The sequence below is a fragment of the Podarcis liolepis genome (genome assembly GCF_965112155.1).
Source record: "Podarcis liolepis genome assembly, chromosome: 10".
NCBI lineage: Eukaryota > Metazoa > Chordata > Lepidosauria > Squamata > Lacertidae > Podarcis > Podarcis liolepis.
In genome coordinates, this window is record NC_139562.1 from 11696409 (window position 1) to 11719133 (window position 22725).

General features: G+C 46.6%; 1 protein-coding gene across 50 annotated transcripts in view; it reads left to right on the forward strand.

Moving 5' to 3' along the window:
• CELF2 (CUGBP Elav-like family member 2) overlaps positions 1 to 22725 on the forward strand; it is a 547342-nt gene that overhangs the window by 399683 nt on the left and 124934 nt on the right. For all 50 annotated transcript variants that reach the window (XM_083461288.1, XM_083461309.1, XM_083461275.1 and 47 more), the window contains one exon: positions 1498 to 1580. In XM_083461288.1, coding sequence (XP_083317414.1) covers positions 1498 to 1580 — 83 coding nt within the window. The remainder of the gene's footprint in view (positions 1 to 1497; positions 1581 to 22725) is intronic.

The following is a 22725-nucleotide window of genomic DNA, read 5'->3' on the forward strand; positions in this document are numbered from 1 at the left end:
TGGGGATTCAAACCGCCAACGCAAGAGGCTCAGTGGTTTAGACCCCAACACCACCCATATACCCATAAGATGGGACTACACATTACAAGGAAAACTGAGGGTTATCTGTGATGTGTTTCAAGCAAACATGGGGGCATTTAACCCTTCCCCTGGGCATCAATTCTTCCCTGCAGATCCCACTGTCTATTAGGAACATAGAAAATTGCCTTAAACCAGGGGTCAGCAACCTTTTTCAGCCGTGGGCCAGTCCACTGTCCCTCAGACCATGTGGTAGGCTGGACTATATTTTGGGGGGGGGGGAATGAACGAATTCCTATGCCCCACAAATGACCCAGAGATGCATTTTAAATAAAAGGACACATGTAAAAACACGCTGATTCCTGGACCATCTGTGGGCCGGATTGAGAAGGCGATTGGGCCACATCCAGCCCACAGGCCTTAGGTTGCCTGTAAAGGTAAAGGGACCCCTGACCATTAGGTCCAGTCACGGATGACTCTGGGGTTGTGGCGCTCATCTCGCTTTATTGGCCGAGGGAGCCGGCGTACAGCTTCCGGGTCATGTGGCCAGCATGACTAAGCCACTTCTGGCAAACCAGAGCAGCGCACGGAAACGCCGTTTACCTTCCTGCCAGAGCGGTACCTATTTATCTACTTGCACTTTGTGCTTTCGAACTGCTAGGTTGGCAGGAGCTGGGACCAAGCAACGGGAGCTCACCCCGTCACGGGAATTCAAACCGCCGACCTTCTGATCTGCAAACCCTAGGGCTCTGTGGTTTAACCCACTTCACCACCCGTGTCCCATTTAGGTTGCCTACTCCTTCCTTAAACCAAGAAAAACTGTTGGTCTCAATACTGTCTACATTGATTGGCAGCAGTTCTCACAGGCTTCAGCCAGGGGTATCCCCATCGCAGATGAGGCTTCAGATGAGCTCGCAAACTTGTCCCAATTCTCAGCTTCTTGGCACCTTCTTGAACAGTAAGGGGTGAGGATCTTCACTGGGGATAAATGTAGTGAACTTGTTTTCTGTGGCTCAGCTTGCCAGAGGAATCCATCGATGGCTTTTAGGTCAGGAAGAAACTGACCTTTGGCTGTTGAAAATTTTGAAACCAAACTGCACTTGAGGCATGTGGCAACAGCCCACAAAACAAGCATACCGCACTGTTTACATCGCGATGGTGACTGAACTTCTGGTTAACGTGATTTCCGAGCAGTAAGAGTTTGCTGAAGCTGTAGGTGTGCTTCGTGGGTAGCTTGTGTGAAGTGAGAAGGGGGTGGTTTTTAATATTTCTCTCCCTGACTTTTTAAACAATAAAGTGTTCCTGTGATTCATGCCACTCATGTTGGCTCATTAGAAGTCACCTTTCCAAGCCTTCGTATATTCATTTCTCTCATTCATCTCTACACCCCCAGCCCTGAATCGCTCTCTCTGTTTTTCTATTGCAGCTGAGCAATCCATTCCCGGTAATATCTGAAAGCTTTCCAATTTCTCTCTGTAGGTTGTTGTTTCGTAACGTTTTATACAAGAAAAGCTGCGCTTGAAGCACAGAATGCACTGCACAATATTAAAACCTTACCTGGGGTGAGTACATTTACTTCCTTTCACTTTTGGAGCTGGAAGCAGGTTGGCAGGAGGGAAGTGAAATAAATAACTGTGCTTGGAGAAGGTGCTACTTAAAGGATCTGGGTAACTCCCAAATGCCTCGGACTTCCACAGGAGGGTAATAAGCTGGTGGCTAAATGTCTGCAAACTGTGCCCATTGGTCAGCCCAGCTTGTTAATATGGTTGAAAACTCTTCATAATGTTGCATAGTAGCTGCCCTCCAGATTCGAACCAGCAGCGGATTTATTTATTTTTATCTAAACAACCCATTTGACTAGGCTGCCCCAGTCAATCTGGGCAGCTTCCAGTATATATTAAAACACAACAAAACATCAAACATTAAAAACTTCCTGATATAGGGCTGCCTTCAGATGTCTTCTAAAAGTCAGATAGTTGTTTATTTCCTTGACATCTGATGGGAGGGCGCGTTCCACGTGGTGGGCGCCACCACCGAGAAGGCCTTCTGCCTGGTTCCCTCTAAATTTGCTTCTCGCAATGAGGGAACTGCCGGAAGTTCCTCTGAGCTGGACCTCAAGTGTCCGGGCTGAGGGGTGGAAACACATTTTACAAAGATGCGATACAATAGTTATAAATCAGTTAAAACTATGCATTCAAACTTAAAATGCCTACTTGATTTATTAATAAGGTCTTCCCTAGGTGCTGGGAATGTTGATGGGAAGGCTGTGGCACTCCAGAAGTTTTTGGACTACAACTCCCATCAGCCCTGACCACTGCTTATGCTGTTTGTTGGGAGTCCAAGGACATCTGCAGAGCCACAGGTTCCCCACCCCAGCACTGACAGTGGATGCTCTGGATTTATTATGCGCACAATTCCATGTGCTTTAAATGCGCATTGAATGTGCTATTTACTTAGGGCAGGGCATGATGCCCCGCAGCAAACAAGCTGGCACCGCTCATTGGGTAGAGCATGAGACTCTGAATCTCAGGGTTGCGGGTTTGAGCCCCACGTTGGGCAAAAGGTTCCTGCGTTGCAGGGGGTTGGACTAGCTGACCCTCAGGCTCCCTTCCAACCCTACAATTCTATGCTTCGACAAAATAAATACTGCAGGCGGTGAACACCAGCGAACCATGGCTTAGTGGTAGAGCACAAGTTTTGCATGCCGAATGTCCTCGAAGTTCAATGCCTGGTGATGGGAAATACCTTGTGCCAGAGACCCTGGAGAGCTGTTGCCAGTCAGAGTATGCAAAACTGGATGGTCTGGCATAAGGCAGTTTTCTATGTGTGTTATGCGGGGTTGTGGAGACTTAGGGTGCTGTCAGACAGGGACTTAATTTGCAAATGTATCATTGAGATATCACATGTGAGTTGCTGGCATTTTTTGTTTTTACTTATTGGATTCCAGCCAGAAAGTATAAATCCAGATTAAATTGGGAGCAAGGGATACAGGCTGCCATTTCGATTCCAATTACTTGCACGCATAAACAGCACCAATCCCACAAAGAACAACAAAAACACACCCGTCTGGAAGACCCTCCGACAGTGAAATCAATGATAGGATCATAAATAGCGCTGTTAAACACATGTCCCTTTCCCTTTTATCTCTGGAATTCTGGAGCAGAGAGAAAGAGTCGGCTTCTTAGGATTGAGCACCAAAGGCACTGCCTGCTGTCAAATGTGGCTCACGCACCCCAAATTGGACTTGTTCACTTTGCTCTACCAGAGTGTGCAGAATGAATCCTATTGATTTCCTTCCCCTGCCTGCCCTCCCCCGAGACCCGCAATTTAGATCAGTCCCTCTGTGCCCGTTTCCATTGTAAAACAAGGGTGCTGTCAATACTGGCCAACATCCCCATTCTGTGTACAAATTGAAGTGGTGCCTTTCTCTCTCCCAGCGTCACCAGAAAGCCAGATCAATCTTCTGTGGCTCACATTTCTCGACAGCTACAGATGAGCCATGAGTGGTTTTGACATCTGGTCCCCACAGCAATTTGAAGGTTTTGAGTTTAGGTTTTGTTTGTTTTGCTGCGTGTGTGACTCCTTAGTATATACCCTCCAACATTTCTTCGATGAAAATAGGGTTGTCCTATCCAACAACAACAACTGTATTATTTATGCCCTGCCCAACTGACTAGGTCGCTCCAGCCACTCTGGGCGACTTCCAACATACCGTAATTTTTGCTCTATAAGACTCACTTTTTCCCTCCTGAAAAGTAAGGGGAAATGTGTGTGCATCTTATGGAGTGAACGCAGGCTGCGCGGCTATCCCAGAAGCCAGAACAGCAAGAGGGATTGTTGCTTTCACTGCGCAGCGATCCCTCTTGCTGTTCTGGCTTCTGAGATTCAGATTTATTTTTTTTTCTTGTTTTCCTCCTCCAAAAACTAGGTGCGTCTTGTGGTCTGATGCGTCTTATAGAGCAAAAAAAAATGGTATATAAAAAAGGTAATAAAACAAGCATTAAACAAACTTCCCTATATAGGGCTACCTTCAGACGTCTTCTAAAGGTTGTATAGTTACTGATCTCCTTGGCTTGGGGAGTCACATAACCTCTGACGAAAATAGGGGCATCCTGGGCTTGCCGATCAGAAGGTTGGAGGTTCAAATCCCTGCGACGGGGTGAGCTCCTGTTGCTCGGTCTCTGCTCCTGCCAACCTAGCAGTTCGAAAGCACGTCAGAGTGCAAGTAGATAAATAGGTACTGCTCCGGCAGGAAGGTAAACGCCGTTTCCATGCACTGCTCTGGTTCGCCAGAAGCGGCTTAGTCATGCTGGCCACATGACCTGGAAGCTGTCTGTGGACAGTAAAGCGAGATGAGCTCCGCAACCCCAGAGTCATTCATGGCTGGACTTAACGGGCAGGGGTCCCTTTACCTTTACCATACCTTCCAACATTTTAAAAAATGAAAATAGGGATGTTCTAAGGAAAAGTGGGACGTTCTGGGTTCAAATAAGAAACCAGGACGGTTTCTGTAAATCTGGGACTGTCCCTGGAAAATAATACTGTTAGTGGAATATGCTGAACTTGTGTGTTCGTGGGAAAAAAACCTCCCAGTTCAGGGCTGACTGAGAGTTAAAATCCAGTAAGGCCTTGCTGGCCCAATTAGTTTTGTCGTATTATTCTCTCTGCCACATTCTCCGTTTCAAAGGACGTGGGCATCTGCAGCTTTGATTTTTTGTGCACCTCTAGCAGAAAAACTGCCCGCCCCGCTCCTCAACACAAACGCATTGGCACCTTGTTTGTTCCTTTTGAGTTTCAGTGCTTTTTTTTTGGTGGACATGAAGACAACATTGCTAGGCATGCATGATTAATGCCACCTCTTGGAAGAAAATATTGCTTGGGTGCCTAGCTGTTTGATTACAAGCCTTGGAATTAGTCAACATTTCCATAATTCTAAACCAATATACACCTGTTTCCCCACTGTGATGTGAAGGCACAACTTAATTTAACAGAAACCCTGCTGTGCTAAATCTCTCATTAAACACCGAGCCAGTTCTGTAATTTAAAGTTGCAGCACCACTATTTTAAGGAAATTGTCTTTTCGGGTGTGCATGTGCGCCTTGTGAAATTAATAAGAAGTTAATGGTGCGTTTTGCTGTACTTCCCTTTTGAAACTTCTAGAAAGGGCCTACAAAGGCTCTGTATCACATGCGGCTAAGGCAACAGATTGGATGCAGATGGCCCTCCAGACTGGGATGCAAGCAGTTTCTGTGAGTGGCTAAACAAAAACAGCCCACCTTGGATCAACCATATCGGTCTTGAAAGAACTACACTGGCTCCCAGTACGTTTCCGAGCATAATTCAAAGTGTTGGTGTTGACCTTTAAAGCCCTCAGTGGCCTCGGCCCAGTATACCTGAAGGAGCGTCTCCACTCCCATCGTTCTACCTGGACACTGAGATCTAGCGCCAAGGGCCTTCTGGCGGTTCCCTCGCTGCGAGAAGCCAAGTTACAGGCAACCAGGCAGAGGGCCTTCTCGGTAGTGGCACCTGCCCTGTGGAACGCCCTCCCACCAGATGTCAAGGAAATAAACATCTATCTGATTTTTAGAAGACATCTGAAGGCAGCCCTGTTTAGGGAAGCTTTTAATGTTTAATAGGTTATTGTATTTTAGTGTTTTATTGGAAGCCGCCCAGAGTGGCTGGGGAAACCCAGCCAGATGGGCGGGGTATAAATAAATTATTATTATTATTATTATTATTATTATTATTATTATTATTATTATTTCAGTATGCAGTTGGAATGATCGGTCCTAGATCAGGGGTCGGTAACCCAAGGCCCATGGGCCACAAGCGGCCCATGAGGGTGGTTTAACCAGCCCCCAAGCCGCCTCTAACTGAGTCACCTGCTCAGCAAGTCCCCACGTGCTGCGCTAAAGTGGCGCAGCACGGAATGGGGACTCGTATCTGCGCAGACACCGGAAATTGCATCTATAGATGCAGGAAATCGGGGGGGGGGCAATCTGGCCCACAGAGGGATCTCCCCCGGAGTGAACCGGCCCGGGTGAGGTAAACCTTGCCAACCCCTGTCCTAGATCAGGGGTCAGGATGATAGATGTTGCTAACAGACAACTGGGACGCCGTACCGGTGTGCCCCCTTGTTCTGAAGGGGTCAGTGGTCTGAACCCAAGCCTCACTCTCCCGCCCTGACACCTGATGGGCAATGGACAATGAACAACTCAGTGGCCATATGGGAACCTGTGAATCAGGTCTTAGGAGGCTGGTTAATTTAGAAGTATTTGTTTGCTTATTTCTATCTCTCCCCCCCCACCTCACTCTATTTTTTTACTCTCTTTTATAGCCTAGGCAGCAATCAGATGAAATCAAATTGCTGTTGTTGTTGTTGTTGTTGTTGTTGTTTTATTTTTGTTAAAATCTGGTATTTTATTTTACTGGACCAACTTACGTCAATGGAACATTGAACCTTCAAGCACTGCAGAGTTTTGGGGCGAAAGTGAATATTATTGCTGGCATTATTATCCTTATACTTATTTTCATTTACAAATCACTTCCCACGACACATCCCAAAGTGATTTGTAATAATCTAAGAAATTGTGAAACTGAGAGGGTACACTTGGATTAGTGCTTGGAGAGGGGGCCACTGGGTCTGAGCTTTTTAAAGCAAGTGCAGAAAATAAGATTATTACTATTCAGTACTTATTCATATAATAAGCAATACATATATTATTTTATTGATTGATTGATTTGTAATAAGAACAAATCATCCTTATCCATCAAGGTTAAGAAATAGTCATGGTGAATTTGGTTCTTTGCATATATATTTTCATTAAATAAATTGATGTACGCTGCTTGGAGATTTTGAATATTTAGTGGCATTTCAATACCTGGAATAAATATAAATAAATCAACAGAAGAAAGCTCAGGCTCAGTGGTCACTTTTCCAAGCACTGATCCCATCCCTTGTCCTTCACCAGCCCTTTTGAGATTCAACATTTTCAGCCAATTCTCTGGGCTCCCAAAAAAACTGCAATGCTTGGAAGTTCAAAGTTCCATTTACGTAAATTGGTCCAGTAAAATAAGATATATTGGATATTGCCTTGGATACAATATGCAAGATAATATCTTGGATAATACGGCACCTTTTTTATTTCCTATCGGATTGACTGGCTTTCAAAAGCTCCGTTGGGATTCATTGGGGCGGTTAATGTTAAGTAAATGTAACATGATAATGGCTGTTAGTGCCCTAGCTTTATGGGCTTATAGTGCCAATAACCACGTTTAATCCTCAGTTAAATTCCACATTCCTTTAGCACTGAGTCGTCCTCTGGCAGACTAACTCCGGTGATTCCTTGCTCTGATTTGGGGTCCTCTATCTACTCTCAGCTGAGGATGCCTGATGGTTCTTCTACAGCCAGTTTCATTAGAGGATTCCTTGTGTGTGTCCGCTTAATTAAGGGTGTAATAACTGAGAAATATAGTGTTCAGAACACTCTTAAAACTTTAGCGGCAAAAAAGGAGCAGGCAGAAACTTAATGTCTTGTAAAATATTAATAGTTGCTTTCTGCCAGATGTCATCTGTGAGCATGGTGGTTGTATTTTAATCTCCTTCCTGTAAACCTGTAACCGTCCCCCCCCCCCAACACACATAGAGAAGCACCAATTTTGTTAACAAAAGAAAATACTGGTGGTTTGTTTTCTTTTCTTTTCTTTCTTTTAAATGGATTTTACAATAACTTAGGATAGCAATTGATTTCAGGGAAGCATCTGTTCAGAATAGTCTGTGGGTGCACGAACACAATCCATTTAATGCAAAATAGATTCCCCGGAGAATTTTGGGACGCTGTAGTTTATCCCTCCCAGAGCTACAGTTCCCAGCGCAAACTAGAGTTCCCGGGATTCTTTGGGAGAAAGTTATGGGCTGTAAATGGATGGCGTGTAAATGGGAAACGTGGGGCAGAGCAAAATTATTCAACGTCCATTGGAAACCTTATATATGTTATACACACAGCAGTGCAGATACTAGACTCTGGTTAGCAAGATGAAGGAACAGGGATGGACACCCAGGGATGGAAAACATGAACCCCAAAAATGGCAAAGGTATTTTCACATTGCACAGCCAACTCAAGCCTCATGGCAGTAGTGCCCAATGCAACACCTGCTTTTTGACATCTGTGGAATTGGAAAATAGGAGAGTTGTACAAAATTAGCAACACACACATAACACAGATCTTTGATCCATCATATCAAAATTACACATACGACTTCAATTTCATGTACCAGTTATTTTACTCTTTTTAGCAAGGTGCTGTGAGTAGATACATAGAAATTCAGCTTTTCTATGTATCAATGATAGCTGAGGAGCAAGGCAGTCAATGGCTGGATAAAGACTCTAGCAATGGGGGAAGAGGAACAAGTTGATGGACATCTATCTCCTTTGGGGAAATTGCAAGACTTGATGAAGTCCAAATAATATCCCCTTGCTATTGCAGGAGGGCTACCCTTCATAGTAGAATTGATATTTATGGATTTGTTCTCTCATACTTACATTTCGCCCTTCCTCCCAATGGGTGTATAAGCAGCTAAAGGTACAGCACAACCATGTTTTTTTAAAGTAATGTTGACATCATCATAACAATATACAAAGCACCGGTGTCGCCAGACAGGCTGGTTACATTCCAAAGGCCTGAGTAAACAAAAAGGTTCTTTTAAGGTCATTGTGAAGGACAACCACATGCTGTTTGGGAAGGAGTTCCATAACTGGGGAGCCACCACTAAGAATGCCCTGTCGTCAGAAGCTAAGGCCAGAATAACAAGCCGGTCACTCCCATCAGATCTTAATAGTTGGATAAGGCAGTACCAGAGAAAGCACTCTCAGGTCCTTGGGTCCCAAGCTGTTTAGGATGTCAGTGTATCTACCACATTCACATGAAGTAGTGAATAATAACTGCATTGCTATGAGTCTCTTGCGCCGGGTTCTTTTGGTGCTAAACAGGTTCCCAGCTCCAGGCTGGTTGCAACCATGTTCAGTCCTTTACTTCAAATTCTATTTCTGAGCAGACTTTGCCTGTACCTTATTCCCTATACTCCTTCAGTTATCTTCTCTTTGCAGCTTCTGTGTCTTCTTGGTCATTGCATCCTCCTTGCTCATTGTGTTATGATTGTCTGCCCTATAAAAACACATCCTCCTATATCATTTTTACAGCCCTCCTGTAATGGGGCATTGGTGAATATGGCCCCCAGAATACTGTGCTTGGTACAAGGAAGTTTTTTTTTGTGAGAGTTTTTAACCCTCCTGGAGGGAGAATTCAGCAAAAATAGTTGAGCTTGGAGCGGCTGATTCATGAAGAGATATTAAAGGAATTCATCACCTTTGCGGGTTGTCCAGATGTTAACTGAGGGAACCGGCTGACAAAACTTTAAAGAAGGAAAAGAGAGCCAAATTCTAAAGCCTTGATCTTTCTTTCCTTGCATCAAAGGGGAAATTAAGGCTGATTTACATGATCCCCAGGATACCATTGGTGGCTGACTTTTGATGATAGAGTGAACTGCCAGTGACACACAACTGATTGCTTATTTCAGCAGACTCCCAGATCACTGGTTAGGATGTGAGGGCAACACAGTTATCCCATTTGCCCCAGGGTTAGAGACAAGCACACAGCCTTGCCTCTGTGACTGAGAGGGCCAGCGCTGTGTGACATGATGTCAGCACACCACATGACATGCTGATGTCATGCACTCACGGCATGCGCCATGCTTGTGCCATGCAGAGCAGGGCCAGTGAGGGGTGTGGCATGGGCAAAAACCCCAGGACCCATTAGGGAAGCCAGAAGGGACAGATTTGGCCCCTGGGCTTCATGTTCCCAATCTGTGTTCTGCAAAGATCGAGACACCCTAAAGTAGCTCATCTTATTTTATCATCCCAACCTATGCTGCTGTCAAGGCAAGTCTTTGGGACAAATGTCCATGGGCCAGTAGGGCGTTTTGAAATTTGCAACTTTCAAATCCCCAAATGAGAAGGTGCTAAAAAGTTGTAACTTGACTTGGGAATTCAAAAGATTAAATATAATTTAGTTTTGCTTGGTAGGTAAAATGTGTGTAAATAACAGAAATAATTTTTAAAAATGACTGCCAAGTACTTGCAGTAATATTACTTACTGATATTTGTTTGTTTAGCTAGCATTACTTGAGATTTTTCAGAAGGTAAAATTGAAATTCTTTGGTTTTCTGAAAGCTTCTTCATCAAACGTAGCTTTACCAAGCTAAACGTTGTCCAGTCCCAAAAATAATAGCAGAGTCGAACAGCAGAGCTGACTTCCTCACTCCCCAAAACATAGTAGGTTAGCTGAGAGCTTGTGCCTGGCCCAAGGTCACCCAGGAGATGCCATTTCACAAATTCCCTTCCAAAACCATCCAGCCTAAAACACGCAGTGTGAATGCGACGAAAAACACACCTATTTTACGGGATGTTCGTTCTCCGAATACCATAAATGACATCTCTCAAAGGTTACTCTGAAACTGGACCTGAAATTATGCTCACTGGCCTACTGAATGAAAGGATGAGTTCCCCGGGGACAGACAGCTGTCACTTCTCCATATGCTCACTGCAAACCAAAATGATCTCGGCAAGGGGCAATCTGAAAGCCAAGGACGTAGCCAGGATTGAAAAGATGGGTTGTGACATTAAAGGGCTTAGCACTTCTGCATAACACAGGAGTATGGAGCCTCAATCCCAGTGGCCAAGTGTGGGCTCTAGGATTCTCCATCTTGCCCTTTGACCTCTTCATGGGCTGCACCCATCCCTGGCCCTGATTTGTACCCAAAGCATTTTGCCTCACTGGAATGTGTCCTTGAACCCTGACCATGCCTTCTGCTTGCCTGGAGTGGCTCTGAACATCACAGCTGCAAACTGATTTAATAACAATAACAATAATAAATTTGATTATTTATTTATTTTACTTCCCCTTCATCCCCACGGTCTCAGGACGGGTCACAGCAATTTTAAAACACAACATTAAAAACAGTTTCAAGCAAATATAATCTCGAGGTTCAAAAAAAACATCCGTATCATGTGACAAGGGGCAGGCCAAGTCCAACACGCTGCCCACAACATCACCCTGAGCTGTTTCGTGGAGGCCCTTAATCAGAATGCGAGAGCTTATTAACATCTATTTAAAAATTTTAGAAGACAGTGTGTTACAGTCTGATTGTTCCCGGTTATTGCAGATTATCCAGGCGTGTGGCTGAGATTGCTTCGCCATAAACTGAAAGACGGCAGCTTATCTAGAAACAAGCTAATATCCGTGACTCGTTTTGTGGTCAACCGGGGGGACGTGGGTGCAAAGTGGAAACCCTCAGGTGGTCTGCGTGGCCTCTGATGTTGATGGGGTATGCCCTGGGTGTTAGGGGGTGTTAGGAGAAGGCAGTACCTTTGGGAGGGACATGTCGTGCCCGTCTAGGGTAGCTCTTCCACCTGGGAAATGATACAGTGTCAACCCATCTGATCTGGCTCCTGTGCAGTCAAAGACAAGGCGAGCAATGGCTATGCAGCAGTCAACAAGCCTGCCCGAGAAGCCTTTACAGAGGCCAGGGAGTATTAGTTGACCTGCTCTGACCAATTGGTGCAAGGAGTATGGCCAGTCTCCTTTCAAGGTTTGCCACATCCAACTCACAGACTGGAAAGTTCCCAATTCAAGGCTCAGACAGCCCTGGACATAATCACCATCACCAGGTTGTTTTTCCCCCAGCTGGAACTCACTGGAACTCAGTTCTGGCACCTCTCAGGTGGGTGCCATTGCCATTATAAGAGAGCAAGGAAAGTGTTCATGTTGAGTTCCGGCACCTCTTTTTCTAGGAAAATGGCACTTACCATCATCATCATCATCAAGATTTATATACAGTGGTACCTCTGCTTATGAACACAATTCATTCCGGAGGTCCATTCTTAACCTGAAACTGTTCTTAACCTGAGGTACCACTTTAGCTAATGGGGCCTCCTGCTGCCGCTGCTGCGCAATTTCTGTTCTCATCCTGAAGCAAAGTTCTTAACCCAAGAACTACTTCCAGGTTAGTGGAGTCTGTAACCTGAAGCGTCTGTAATCTGAAGCGTCTGTAACCTGAGGTACCACTGTACTGCCCTTCATCACAAGATCTCAGGACAGTTCGCAGAATAAAAAGACAAGGAAATAGTTAAAGCCAAACCAACAAAACAATAAACCCCGTCCCACAAACACATTTAAAAAGCTGTGCAATATCAGCCTTATAAAACAAATACAAAGACAACATACAACACGGCCAATTTAGAACAACCCCATCCACCCCAAATAAACAGCACCCACCCAATTAAAAACCCCATCCCCACTATAACCATGATTTTAGCATGAGAAGGCCGGCCCATGCCCTTGTTCCACCCCCAGAGTGCCACCCCCAAAGAGACAAAACCATTTGGTGTTGCCCCGCCTTCAGGGCAGGCAGGCTTTAAAGAGCTGCCCCAGTAACAGGTGCTCATCTAACTGGGACAGTAGGTGTTTCCAGTTCTGCCTGCCTGCCCAAGGTTCTGGTCCCTGCTCTTCTTGCCCAGCTGCAGGCAGGTCCTGGTCTGGAGATCCAATAGAAGCCACAGGTCCAGCAGGTGTGGGGAGAGCCTTGCGGGGTTGGACTCAGTATCTGTCTGATCCAATGGTAGTATCCAGATGCCTCCCACAAGGAGGTCCTGAAAGCATACAGTACAACCTCAAAGAGGGTCTGGGATGTTTATGGGCTGGGCCCGGGGGTAACCCGAGAACCGCGGTCCAGGTCCAGTCCAGAATCCATAGGTTCCACTAGGAGTCAGTCCAACGGGGTCAAGGCAGGACATGAGGCAGGAAACCAGGCAAGGACAGGTACAAGATCTCAGGCAGGGTCTGTCACACAGCAATGTTGCTCCCACAACCTGCGGCGGGGTCCGACAGCCTTTGATCTTTGTCGGGGTAACGGCCAGTCCTGATCTCCCAGCGACTCACCTCCCTGTTTCTCCCGAAGGTGAGCACTCCTCCTGCGAGTACTCAGGTCTCTCCTTCTCTCAGACCTGAGTCTCTGCAGCTTGGGAGACATCGGTGGGATACTAGACCCAGGGGCCGCCTCAGCCTCTCCTGACCCAAATGGTAGTGGAGCAGCTGTAAGTGATGGCCCAGCTGAAGGCAACAAGGTAATCCCAGCATCTGGAGCCAGGGCAGGCTCAGGCCCCTGACTCGGCCCAGCTGGTGCTTGTTGCAGGGGAACCTGTGCAGACTGGGACTCTTCAGGATCAGGCCCCAGACTTGGTTCAGATGATGCCTGAGGCAAAGGATCTGGTGCAGACTGAGACTGCTCTGGTTCCGAGTCCCAGGCTATCACAGTTTAAAAGCCCGGCCTTGGTCTGCGGTGGCGCTTAGCCAAAGCGAGCCGGCGATGGGTGAAGGTCCTTAAACGCATCTCTGCCCACTGGGCTGGTATCAGCCACTTCGCTGACACCCGAAAGTGGAAAGTACAGAACTTTTCCAGCAGCCTCATTAGCATCACGACACATGCTATTAAAACTGGCCTGGCTAATGAGCGGGTGTTTGTGAGACAGCCACCCCTGACGCTGCCTCGGACGCCTTTGCAACATCAATGAGATTAGGAAGGCAAATGGTAAACAACGTTGCAGGCCTCAGAAATGGAGGCGGCAAACGGGAACCGCTCACGGCCGGCATTAACCTCCTTTAATGATGCTGGCCGCAAATTAGGGTGTGGAGAAAAAAAAACCTATACTGGGCTGCCAATGCCGTTTTGGAGAAGGATTTAATGATGAGAGGCATGAAGGGTGGTGATAGCAGCTGGGAACCATAAACATCTCATAAAAATCTTTTACAAGTGTGTTTATATGCCACATAAACTGATGCTTCCGAGCTGCAAGGTCTCGATGCGAGACACGGGGATGTGGAGGGAGAAAGAATATTTTATTGTTAGGGTTTTGATCCAGCGACCTTACTTACACTGCATCCCTGACCTCCCTCTACACCAGCATAAGACAAAATATCTGATTTCAATGCCAGAAGATGCTGCTTGACCCAGAACTGGCTGAGCTGTAGGGGAGGGTTATCAGCAGATGCAATTCATCATCAAGTTCTCAGAATTCAGTTTAGAAATAGTTCGGACTGGGCTATTTACTCACATGTCAGAAGTCCAAACCAGCATTTAGGAGGTCTGAAATAGCACCCAACTCCCATAACCCCCTGCCCATCCACTTCAGTCCTTATCTAATAAGGATTCTGAGGGATCTTAAATGCTTCCACAGGACCCTGACCTACAGAAGCCTCAAAGCCTAGACCTTTCCGGAGTTTATCATCTCTATTCCAGTTACATATCTGGCATCTATTTCTGTAAATAGCTGAGGAATGTCAGGGCAGAAGAGCATGTTATCTCGGTAAACATCCAAACATGATTACCAGGCACTGCTAATGCTGGAGCAGCAGATGGGCGTGTAGATAAATGTAAATTCAGCAACCTGGCGCGTTTTGGACTACAACTCCCATCAGCCTCATCCGGCACAGCTGTCTAACAAACTGTCAAAAACATGTGGACACCAACTTGGTGGAGGCAAGCTTCAGTTATCCCCACAATATCTCCTCCCAAGTCATTTCCCTTCCTAGCAGGGATTACAACCTGCCTAGGGCAAACGCAGACAAAATGGCGGCCAACAAGGCACTGCAGGACAGAATCTACAGGAGGGGGATTTCTCCTGCTTGCTGATTCTCTCCTGCTCGTAGTCCGCATTCACACAAGCACAGATACACACACACACAATATGTGACAAATGCAGCTTGGGGAACCTTCATAGCCGATGTAGTCAACATGGTGCACTCCAGACATTGTTGGACTAAAGTCCCCATCAGCCCCAGCCAGCATGGCCAATGGCCAGGGATGATGGCAGTTGTAGCCCAACAACCTCTGGAGCGTGTCAGATTGGCTACCCTGATATAACGCATGTCTCCACTCTAGCATTGCCAAGAATGACTTGGGCTACCATCAAGTGGCCACATCTAAGGTCAAGGAGACTGCTGTGACATTAAGCAGCTACACAATGGGAAAGTGATGTTTACAATTCCAGCTCAAGGTATTTTGCTGCCTGAGATGAAGGACAAGGTAGGGGCCCACGAGCAGGAGCCAACTGGACTAGCAGATTAATCTTACTTCAATACTGGATAGCACCCTCTGCCACACCTGACGGCAGCAGGCCATTTAGGGCAGGCTGCATGGTGCGCACACAGCTCGGTCTTCCCAACAGAAGGGATCACAGCCAGGAAGCTCAGGAGGAACAGCCAGGGACGTGCTGCCATTGCTCCTCAGCATCTGCCACTGGAGGAGGTCACACGTCACTCTTGCCTAATAGCAGGGCCGGCCCTGGCTGTTTGGTGCAGATTGTTTCGTCGCCGCCTCCACCTCTACCCTTTCTCCTCCTGAAAGTCTGTTCTAAGTGGTCTGTAGCTTTGCTGCTTTAGGCTGAATAATTCTCGGGTCTGCGGTAGCAAAGTCTAATTGCTACTTGGACAGGAGACTTCCGAGGGCAAGCCAGGTTGCTGCCAGCTGTAGCGTGAGCAAGTCGGGAGCTGGCACGCTGCCATGTGCATCGGCAATGAACCAGCGCCGCAGCATGGTGTTGAAGGAGTGCTGTGCTGCCGGAGGTGCCATACGCTGGATGAGAAATAGAGTCTTGTTCGCGTTCATTTGTTAGTAGTTGTTTAAGATCCCCTGGTGCTTTCTGAAAGGGCAGAGGTGTTAATCCCAAACTCCTGCTTTAAATTCTATTTGGGGGTAATTAAATTCAGCTTCCTTGTGCTCTCCGATATGTCGAGGATGTGTGCCTCAACTCCGACTCCTAAAAACCGGTGCAAAATTGTGCTTCTTTGATTGCAGCAAGCCACATTTGACCCCTATTGGGCGTGGGCACTTGCAGGTCATAGAGAACTGCAACGTGTCTTGTGTGTTCTTGATGGAAACCAAAGAGTCTTAAGGTTTTCTTTTAAAGAAACGGTAAGCGTCTATCGCTCGTTCCTGGGATAGCTCAGTTGGTAGAGCATGAGACACTTAATCTCCGGGTTTTGATTCGCACGATGGGCAAAAGCTTCCCTTCCAACTCTATGATTCTATGTCCCCGAAGAAAGTTTGATAATGGGATGGCAAGCAGTTTATTGGGAATGTACATACATTGTATAGTGAGTCTGTTTGCATTTAAAGCTGTTACACTGTTTCCAGAAAGGGATGTGGGAGAAATTTGATTCAGCTGGCATTTAAAGGTACAGTCATACCTCGGGTTACAGACGCTTCAGGTTGCATTTTTCCAGGTTACGGACCCACCGAAACCCGGAAGTACCAGAACTGGTTACTTCTGGGTTTTGGCTGTCATGCATGGGCAGAAGTGTTAAATCGCGCTTTGTGCATGTGCAGAAGCGCCAAATCGCAACCCGCGCATGTGCAGATCATAGAATCATAGAGTTGGAAGAGACCACAAGGGCCATTGAGTCCAACCCCCTGCCAAGCAGGAAACACCATCAGAGCACTCCTGACATATGGTTGTCAAGCCTCTGCTTAAAGACCTCCAAAGCAGGTCCACTGTTGAACAGCTCTTACTGTCAGGAAGTTCTTCCTAATGTTTAGGTGGAATCTTCTTTCTTGTAGTTTGGATCCATTGCTCCGTGTCCACTTCTCTGGAGCAGCAGAAAACAACCTTTCTCCCTCCTCTATGTGACATCCTTTTATATATTTGAACATGGCTATCATATCACCCCTTAACCTCCTCTTCTCCAGGCTAAACATGCCCAGCTCCCTTAGCCGTTCCTCATAAGGCATCGTTTCCAGGCCTTTGACCATTTTGGTTGCCCTCCTCTGGACACGTTCCAGTTTGTCAGTGTCCCTCTTGAACTGTGGTGCCCAGAACTGGACACAGTACTCCAGGTGAGGTCTGACCAGAGCAGAATACAGTGGCACTATTACTTCCCTTGATCTAGATGCTATACTCCTATTGATGAGGCCCAGAATTGCATTGGCTTTTTTAGCTGCCGCGTCACACTGTTGGCTCATGTCAAGTTTGTGGTCAACCAAGACTCCTAGATCCTTTTCACATGTACTGCTCTCAAGCCAGGTGTCCCCCATCTTGTATTTGTGCCTCTCATTTTTTTTGCCCAAGTGCAATACTTTACATTTCTCCCTGTTAAAGTTCATCTTGTTTGTTTTTGCCCAGTTCTCTAATCTGTCAAGGTCGTTTTGAAGTGTGATCCTGTCCTCTGGGGTGTTAGCCACCCCTCCCAGTTTGGTGTCATCTGCAAATTTGATCAGGATGCCCTGGAGATGTGGCACTGCAGGTTGCGAGCACTGCGGGTTGCGAACGTGCCTCCCGCACGGATCACGTTCGCAACCCAAACGTCCACTGTAAACATAATCTGCACTTTCCTAATCAATTGGCAAAACGAAACACAGCCATCCTTCAAAATTTACACTTCACATTTTTTAATGGTGTTCCTGTGCCAAAAAAAAAGAGTACAAAAATGTCTATACTGGGGCAGGGGTGGGAACCCTTTTCTGGCTGGTGGGTCAAATCATTTTCTCCTGACTCATTGGCAGGTGGGTGGGGCCAACTATAGCGGTGTCAGAGGTTGCTGCGCTTTAGAGCCCCGGTTGCTGGGACTTCAAAGCACAGTGTTTGAAATCCCTTTGGGAGTAGCTTTGTGCCTTGTGATGGTGAAGTAAACACTTCCCCCTCCCTAAAGGTAAAGGACCCCTGACAGTCAAGTCCAGTCGTGAATGACTCTGGGGTTGCGGTGCTCATTTTGCTTTACTGGCCGAGGGAGCCAGCATTTGTCCTCAGACAGTTTTTCTGGGTCATGTGGCCAGCATGACTAAGCCGCTTCTGGAGAAACCAGAGCAGTGCATGGAAATGCCATTTACCTTCCTGCCGGAGCGGTACCTATTTATCTACTTGCACTTCGACGTGCTTTCGAACTGCTAGGTTGGCAGGAGCAGGGACAGAGCAACAGGAACTCACCCCGTTGCGGGGATTCGAACCGCTGACCTTCCAATCGGCAAGCCCTAGGCTCAGTGGTTTAGACCAGTGTTCCCCAACCTTGGGCCTCCAGCTGTTTTTGGACTACAACTCCCATCATCCCTCGCTAGCAAGACCAGTGGTCAAGGATGATGGGAATTGTAGTCCAAAAACAGCTGGAGGCCCAAGGTTGGGGACCACTGGTTTAGACCACAGCACCACCCGCATCCCTCCCTATTCTGCTTCATATATCTCCCCTTTCAGAACTTTAAAAGAAGACGCACAAATCAGCTTCTGAAGGGTTTTGCGGGCCACCCCACACAGCTCTTTTAAATTTCAGAGACCCATTGAATGGAAACTGCTCCCCCTCCACTTCACCTGCTTAATTCCTGATGGGGAGTTGGGAGTGTGTTTGATGGGTGGGCGATGGCTTCTCCAAAACAGCCTCACAGGCCAAACAGGGATGTCTGGTGTGCCAAGTTTGGCCCACAGGCCAGAGATTCCTCACACATGTGTTAAAGCAAAGTGTGCATAAATATAGTAGAATCAGAGGATTGTAGAGTTGGAAGGGGTCACAAGGGTCATCTAGTCCAACCCCCTGCAATGCAGGAATCTTTCACTCAACCTGGGACTCGAACTCATGACCCTTGTTAAGAGTCTTATACTCTACCAAGTGAACATACAGCAATGCATTGCATTAGGCAAAAACAGTTTTGCAAAAATGTGTTTATTAGGCAAAATTCTGTTACAAACGTGTATATTAGGAAAAAGGAAACTTAAATGCTGATGAATGTTTACGAGGACTTCTTTTTTAGAAAAAAAAAAGTATCACAAAATGTGGAAATATGGAGAGCTGAACTTTAGATTGGAAAAAATGAGAAACGGAGAGAAACCGAAATTTACAGTTTCATCCATTCTTACTTCCAGATGACCGGTATTTTTAGCATTCATCCTGATTGGTTAGATGATGTCGCACAAGCAAATGTTATCTCACATTTTCCAGTACATGTCTCTGTCACTTTCATTACCAAAAAAAGACTGGTGCTTTTTGAGGGGGTGGGGAATGCTTCTTTGTTGCACAAGAGCTTCAAATCAATTTGAATTTATAGGTCTTGAATCCTGCCTGAAATCTCACCTGAAAATAGCAAGAGCCAGGAAGTGCCCTAACTTATTGTGAGTTGTTGGCGAGGTGGCCTCAAGGAATCTAGCTTGTGATGATTGTGAACAGGGCAGTCATTAAAAAAAGAACATGTTGCTACATTGCTCTGCTTTTAAACATCTTGTAAATGCACAGGATAGACAGAGTTAAAAAGAGAGAGGGCAAAGACCACTAGACAGAAAACTCCAGGCTAAAAACAAAATCCTAAGAAGGCATAAACAAAGTGAAGTTTCCTTTGTATTTGAGATTTAACTGACATCAAGCCGAATATCAAAGCAATATCAAAGGAAAGCTACCCATTAATTAATTCAGACCAGCTCCACAAAGCAATCCCAGGTCTTTACTGATATCTGATTCCAACAACTTCCTAATCTTCACAAGATGTCATTAAGAATGGCATTAAATCTGCCGGCAATCAATCTTGCATTGTTGTCCCTGTTGTAACTCGGAGATGGGCTATCGAGAAGCATGAGGAAGGAAGAAAAGAGAATCCATATGTGTTTTCCCTTCCGGGAGAAGAAAGATGTGTGGCGCAAACAATTTGTCAGTGCATCTTACGAACTGATTGGTCTCTGTCATTTCCGCTGGAGCAGAGCAGATCGGAACTGCCTCCCCACTTTATGATAAAAAAGGGATTAAGTTCCTTGTAAAATGCCAGCAGAAGGCTTGGGAAGCAGAAGAATGAGGACCATGTTAGATGTGGTGTGTCCTTTAAACGTAACTTTTAGTTTCAAAAAAGCAGACACAGCTCCTTTCCCTGATTCCAATCAAGCTCAGCCCTGTGGCAGGCCAAGATCCCAGGGGAAATCCCTACACCCATTGTCAATGGTAACTTACATATGGAGATTTCCACAGGGATTTTTATTTTGGGGGAAAATAATGTGTGTGCCATGAACTCCACTCAGTGGAGGCTGGCATCCATTGGGATTGGTAGAGTTGAAGGCAAGGAGGTCAACAGTAGGTGGAACCAGACCCAATGACAATAGGTGAAGCCAGAACAAATGACCATAGGTGGAGCCAGACCCAATGACCATCAATGACCATAGGTGGAGACAGAACCAATGACCATAGGTGGAGACAGAACCAATGACCATAGGTGGAGGCAGAACCAATGACCATAGGTGGAGGCAGAACCAATGACCATAGGTGGAGCCAGAACCAATGACCATAGGTGGAGGCAGAACCAATGACCATAGGTGGAGACAGAACCAATGACCATAGGTGGAGGCAGAACCAATGACCATAGGTGGAGACAGAACCAATGACCATAGGTGGAGGCAGAACCAATGACCATAGGTGGAGACAGAACCAATGACAGATGCAGCCAACCAGAGGTGCCAACTTGCATTGAAGAGTGAAGGGTTCTTGTCACATGTGTGATGTTTTGGGAGGAGCCAGAGGAAAGAGCCGCATACGGTGGCTGGCAGCTCCTCCCCTCTCGTGCTTGGCAGCCTTCCACAGGAGGAGGAGGAGCCAGCCACTGAAGCCACGCTCAGCTCCACACTCGGCCTCCTCCATCCCCTGACAGTAGGGAACAGTTGGGGGCCACCCCCAGCCCCAAATATGGGCCCACCAGAGTTGGCACCACTGCAGTCATCTAGCTCTGATTTTGTCCCCATCTTCCTGCCTGCTGAAGTCTACAAAGTCAACAGTGAAACTAAGGAGAAGGAGGAGGGGGAGGCTAACACCCAGTGCCTCCCCCTAGAAGGGTTGTTAGGTAGGTGGGACCCAGCAGGGGAGAGACTGAGAGTGGTGCAGTTTTCCAAATGGATCGGCCTCCACTGCCCTCACCAGCAGGAACAAAACAAACAGGAGTATACTTGCATTAGTTTTCCAAGTCAGTTTTTTGTTTGCTTTTACATTCGCTTGTCTTTGGAACAAATGTAAAAGAACAAAAAATGGAGGGTGTAATTGTTTCACATGTTCTTGTATTTTTAAAAAATGAATGCAGAGCTCTATCCCCGTACCAAAACTTTGGACGGTGGAATCGTATAAGACATACCCAAATCAGTGCCACAAGCCTCCAGAGAGGATGAGATGCTGGCATGAGGAGCTTGTCAAACTTTTGTGTGTATTCACAAGAAAATGTTGTCTTTGCTGCATTAGCAGCACTGAAGAGACCTGTCTGGGATGCAAGCCTTGCAGTGAGTGTGTCTGGAGGTCTGGGGCTGCCCAGAGGACAGGGCCCCTCTCTCGACCTCACAGATGTGGTCCAAAGGAAAGCAGAGCAAGATGTTTGGCAACGGCTTGGCTGCAGAAGTTCCTGGAAGGAGGCATACCTGGCACCATCCTACCATCTTAGTGACTTTTAACCGTAATTAGAAAACCTACCTTTCAGATAGGGACACAGGTGGCGCTGTGGGTTAAACCACAGAGCCTAGGACTTGCCAATCAGAAGGTCGGCGGTTTGAATCCCAGCGATGGGGTGAGCTCCCGTTGCTCGCTCTCTGCTCCTGCCAACCTAGCAGTTCGAAAGCACGTCAAAGTGCAAGTAGATAAATAGGTACTGCTTCGCCAGAAGTTGTTTAGTCATGCTGGCTACATGACCCGGAAGCTGTACGCCGGCTCCCTCGGCCAATAAAGTGAGATGAGCGTCGCAACCCCAGAGTCGGTCATGACTGAACCTAATGGTCAGGGGTCCCTTTACCTTTACCTTTCAAATGGCTGCAGTTTCCCTGAAATCTTAGCAGCTGGGAGTATGGGAGATTATATTCCAAGTACTCACATGATCTGTCTATCCCACATATTTGCACAATGCAAGCACCATCAGTGCACCATGGTGCCATTGGAGAATGATCAAAACACCCCACCAGAAATCTTGACAACAATAGCCCCTCATCTGTGGAGAATGGCCCATTGCGGCAAATGGGACACTGCGCCTCCAGCCTCTATCTTCTCTCAGCCAGCCCCAACCATGCTACCTCCTAACTTACAACCAGCCATTGGTCTCACCTCTTATGGGTCCCAACTGTCCCCTGCCCTCTCTGTTCTATGGGCACCGGCTGCCAATTCGCCTCATTTATTCTTAGTATAAATCTTTTGTCTCTGTTCCCAGACGGAATTGTGAGGCTCAACAACCCTTCTTCCTTTCTCTTACCTGTGAGTGATCTGAATGACTAAGACCAACTTCGGGTTCTGTTCTTGCCCATCACGCAAGCCGATGTCCTCTAGAGGGCCACTGAATTGTTTTGTTGCCAAATCCTGACAATCCCTCAGAGTCAAGGTGTTGCTGGAATATTGCGCGGCGTCATGTGTTTAGTCCTGAGATTTTATTAAAACCAAAGTGATGAAACGTCTTCCGGGGAGCAACTTAGCTTCACCGTGGCAAAGGTGTTTGATGAAATATCCATTTCCTCAAGGGCCGTGCATTTGTGGCGCGCAGTCACACCGGCGAGAGGCAGGAATTGTATTTGACTGTGCTCGGCTGATATGCCATTATTTAAAAGTTCTGGATGAAAGTGAGCAAGCAATTCCACCCGAGAATACAAAGGAAGGTGTGATCTGAAGAATTTCACCA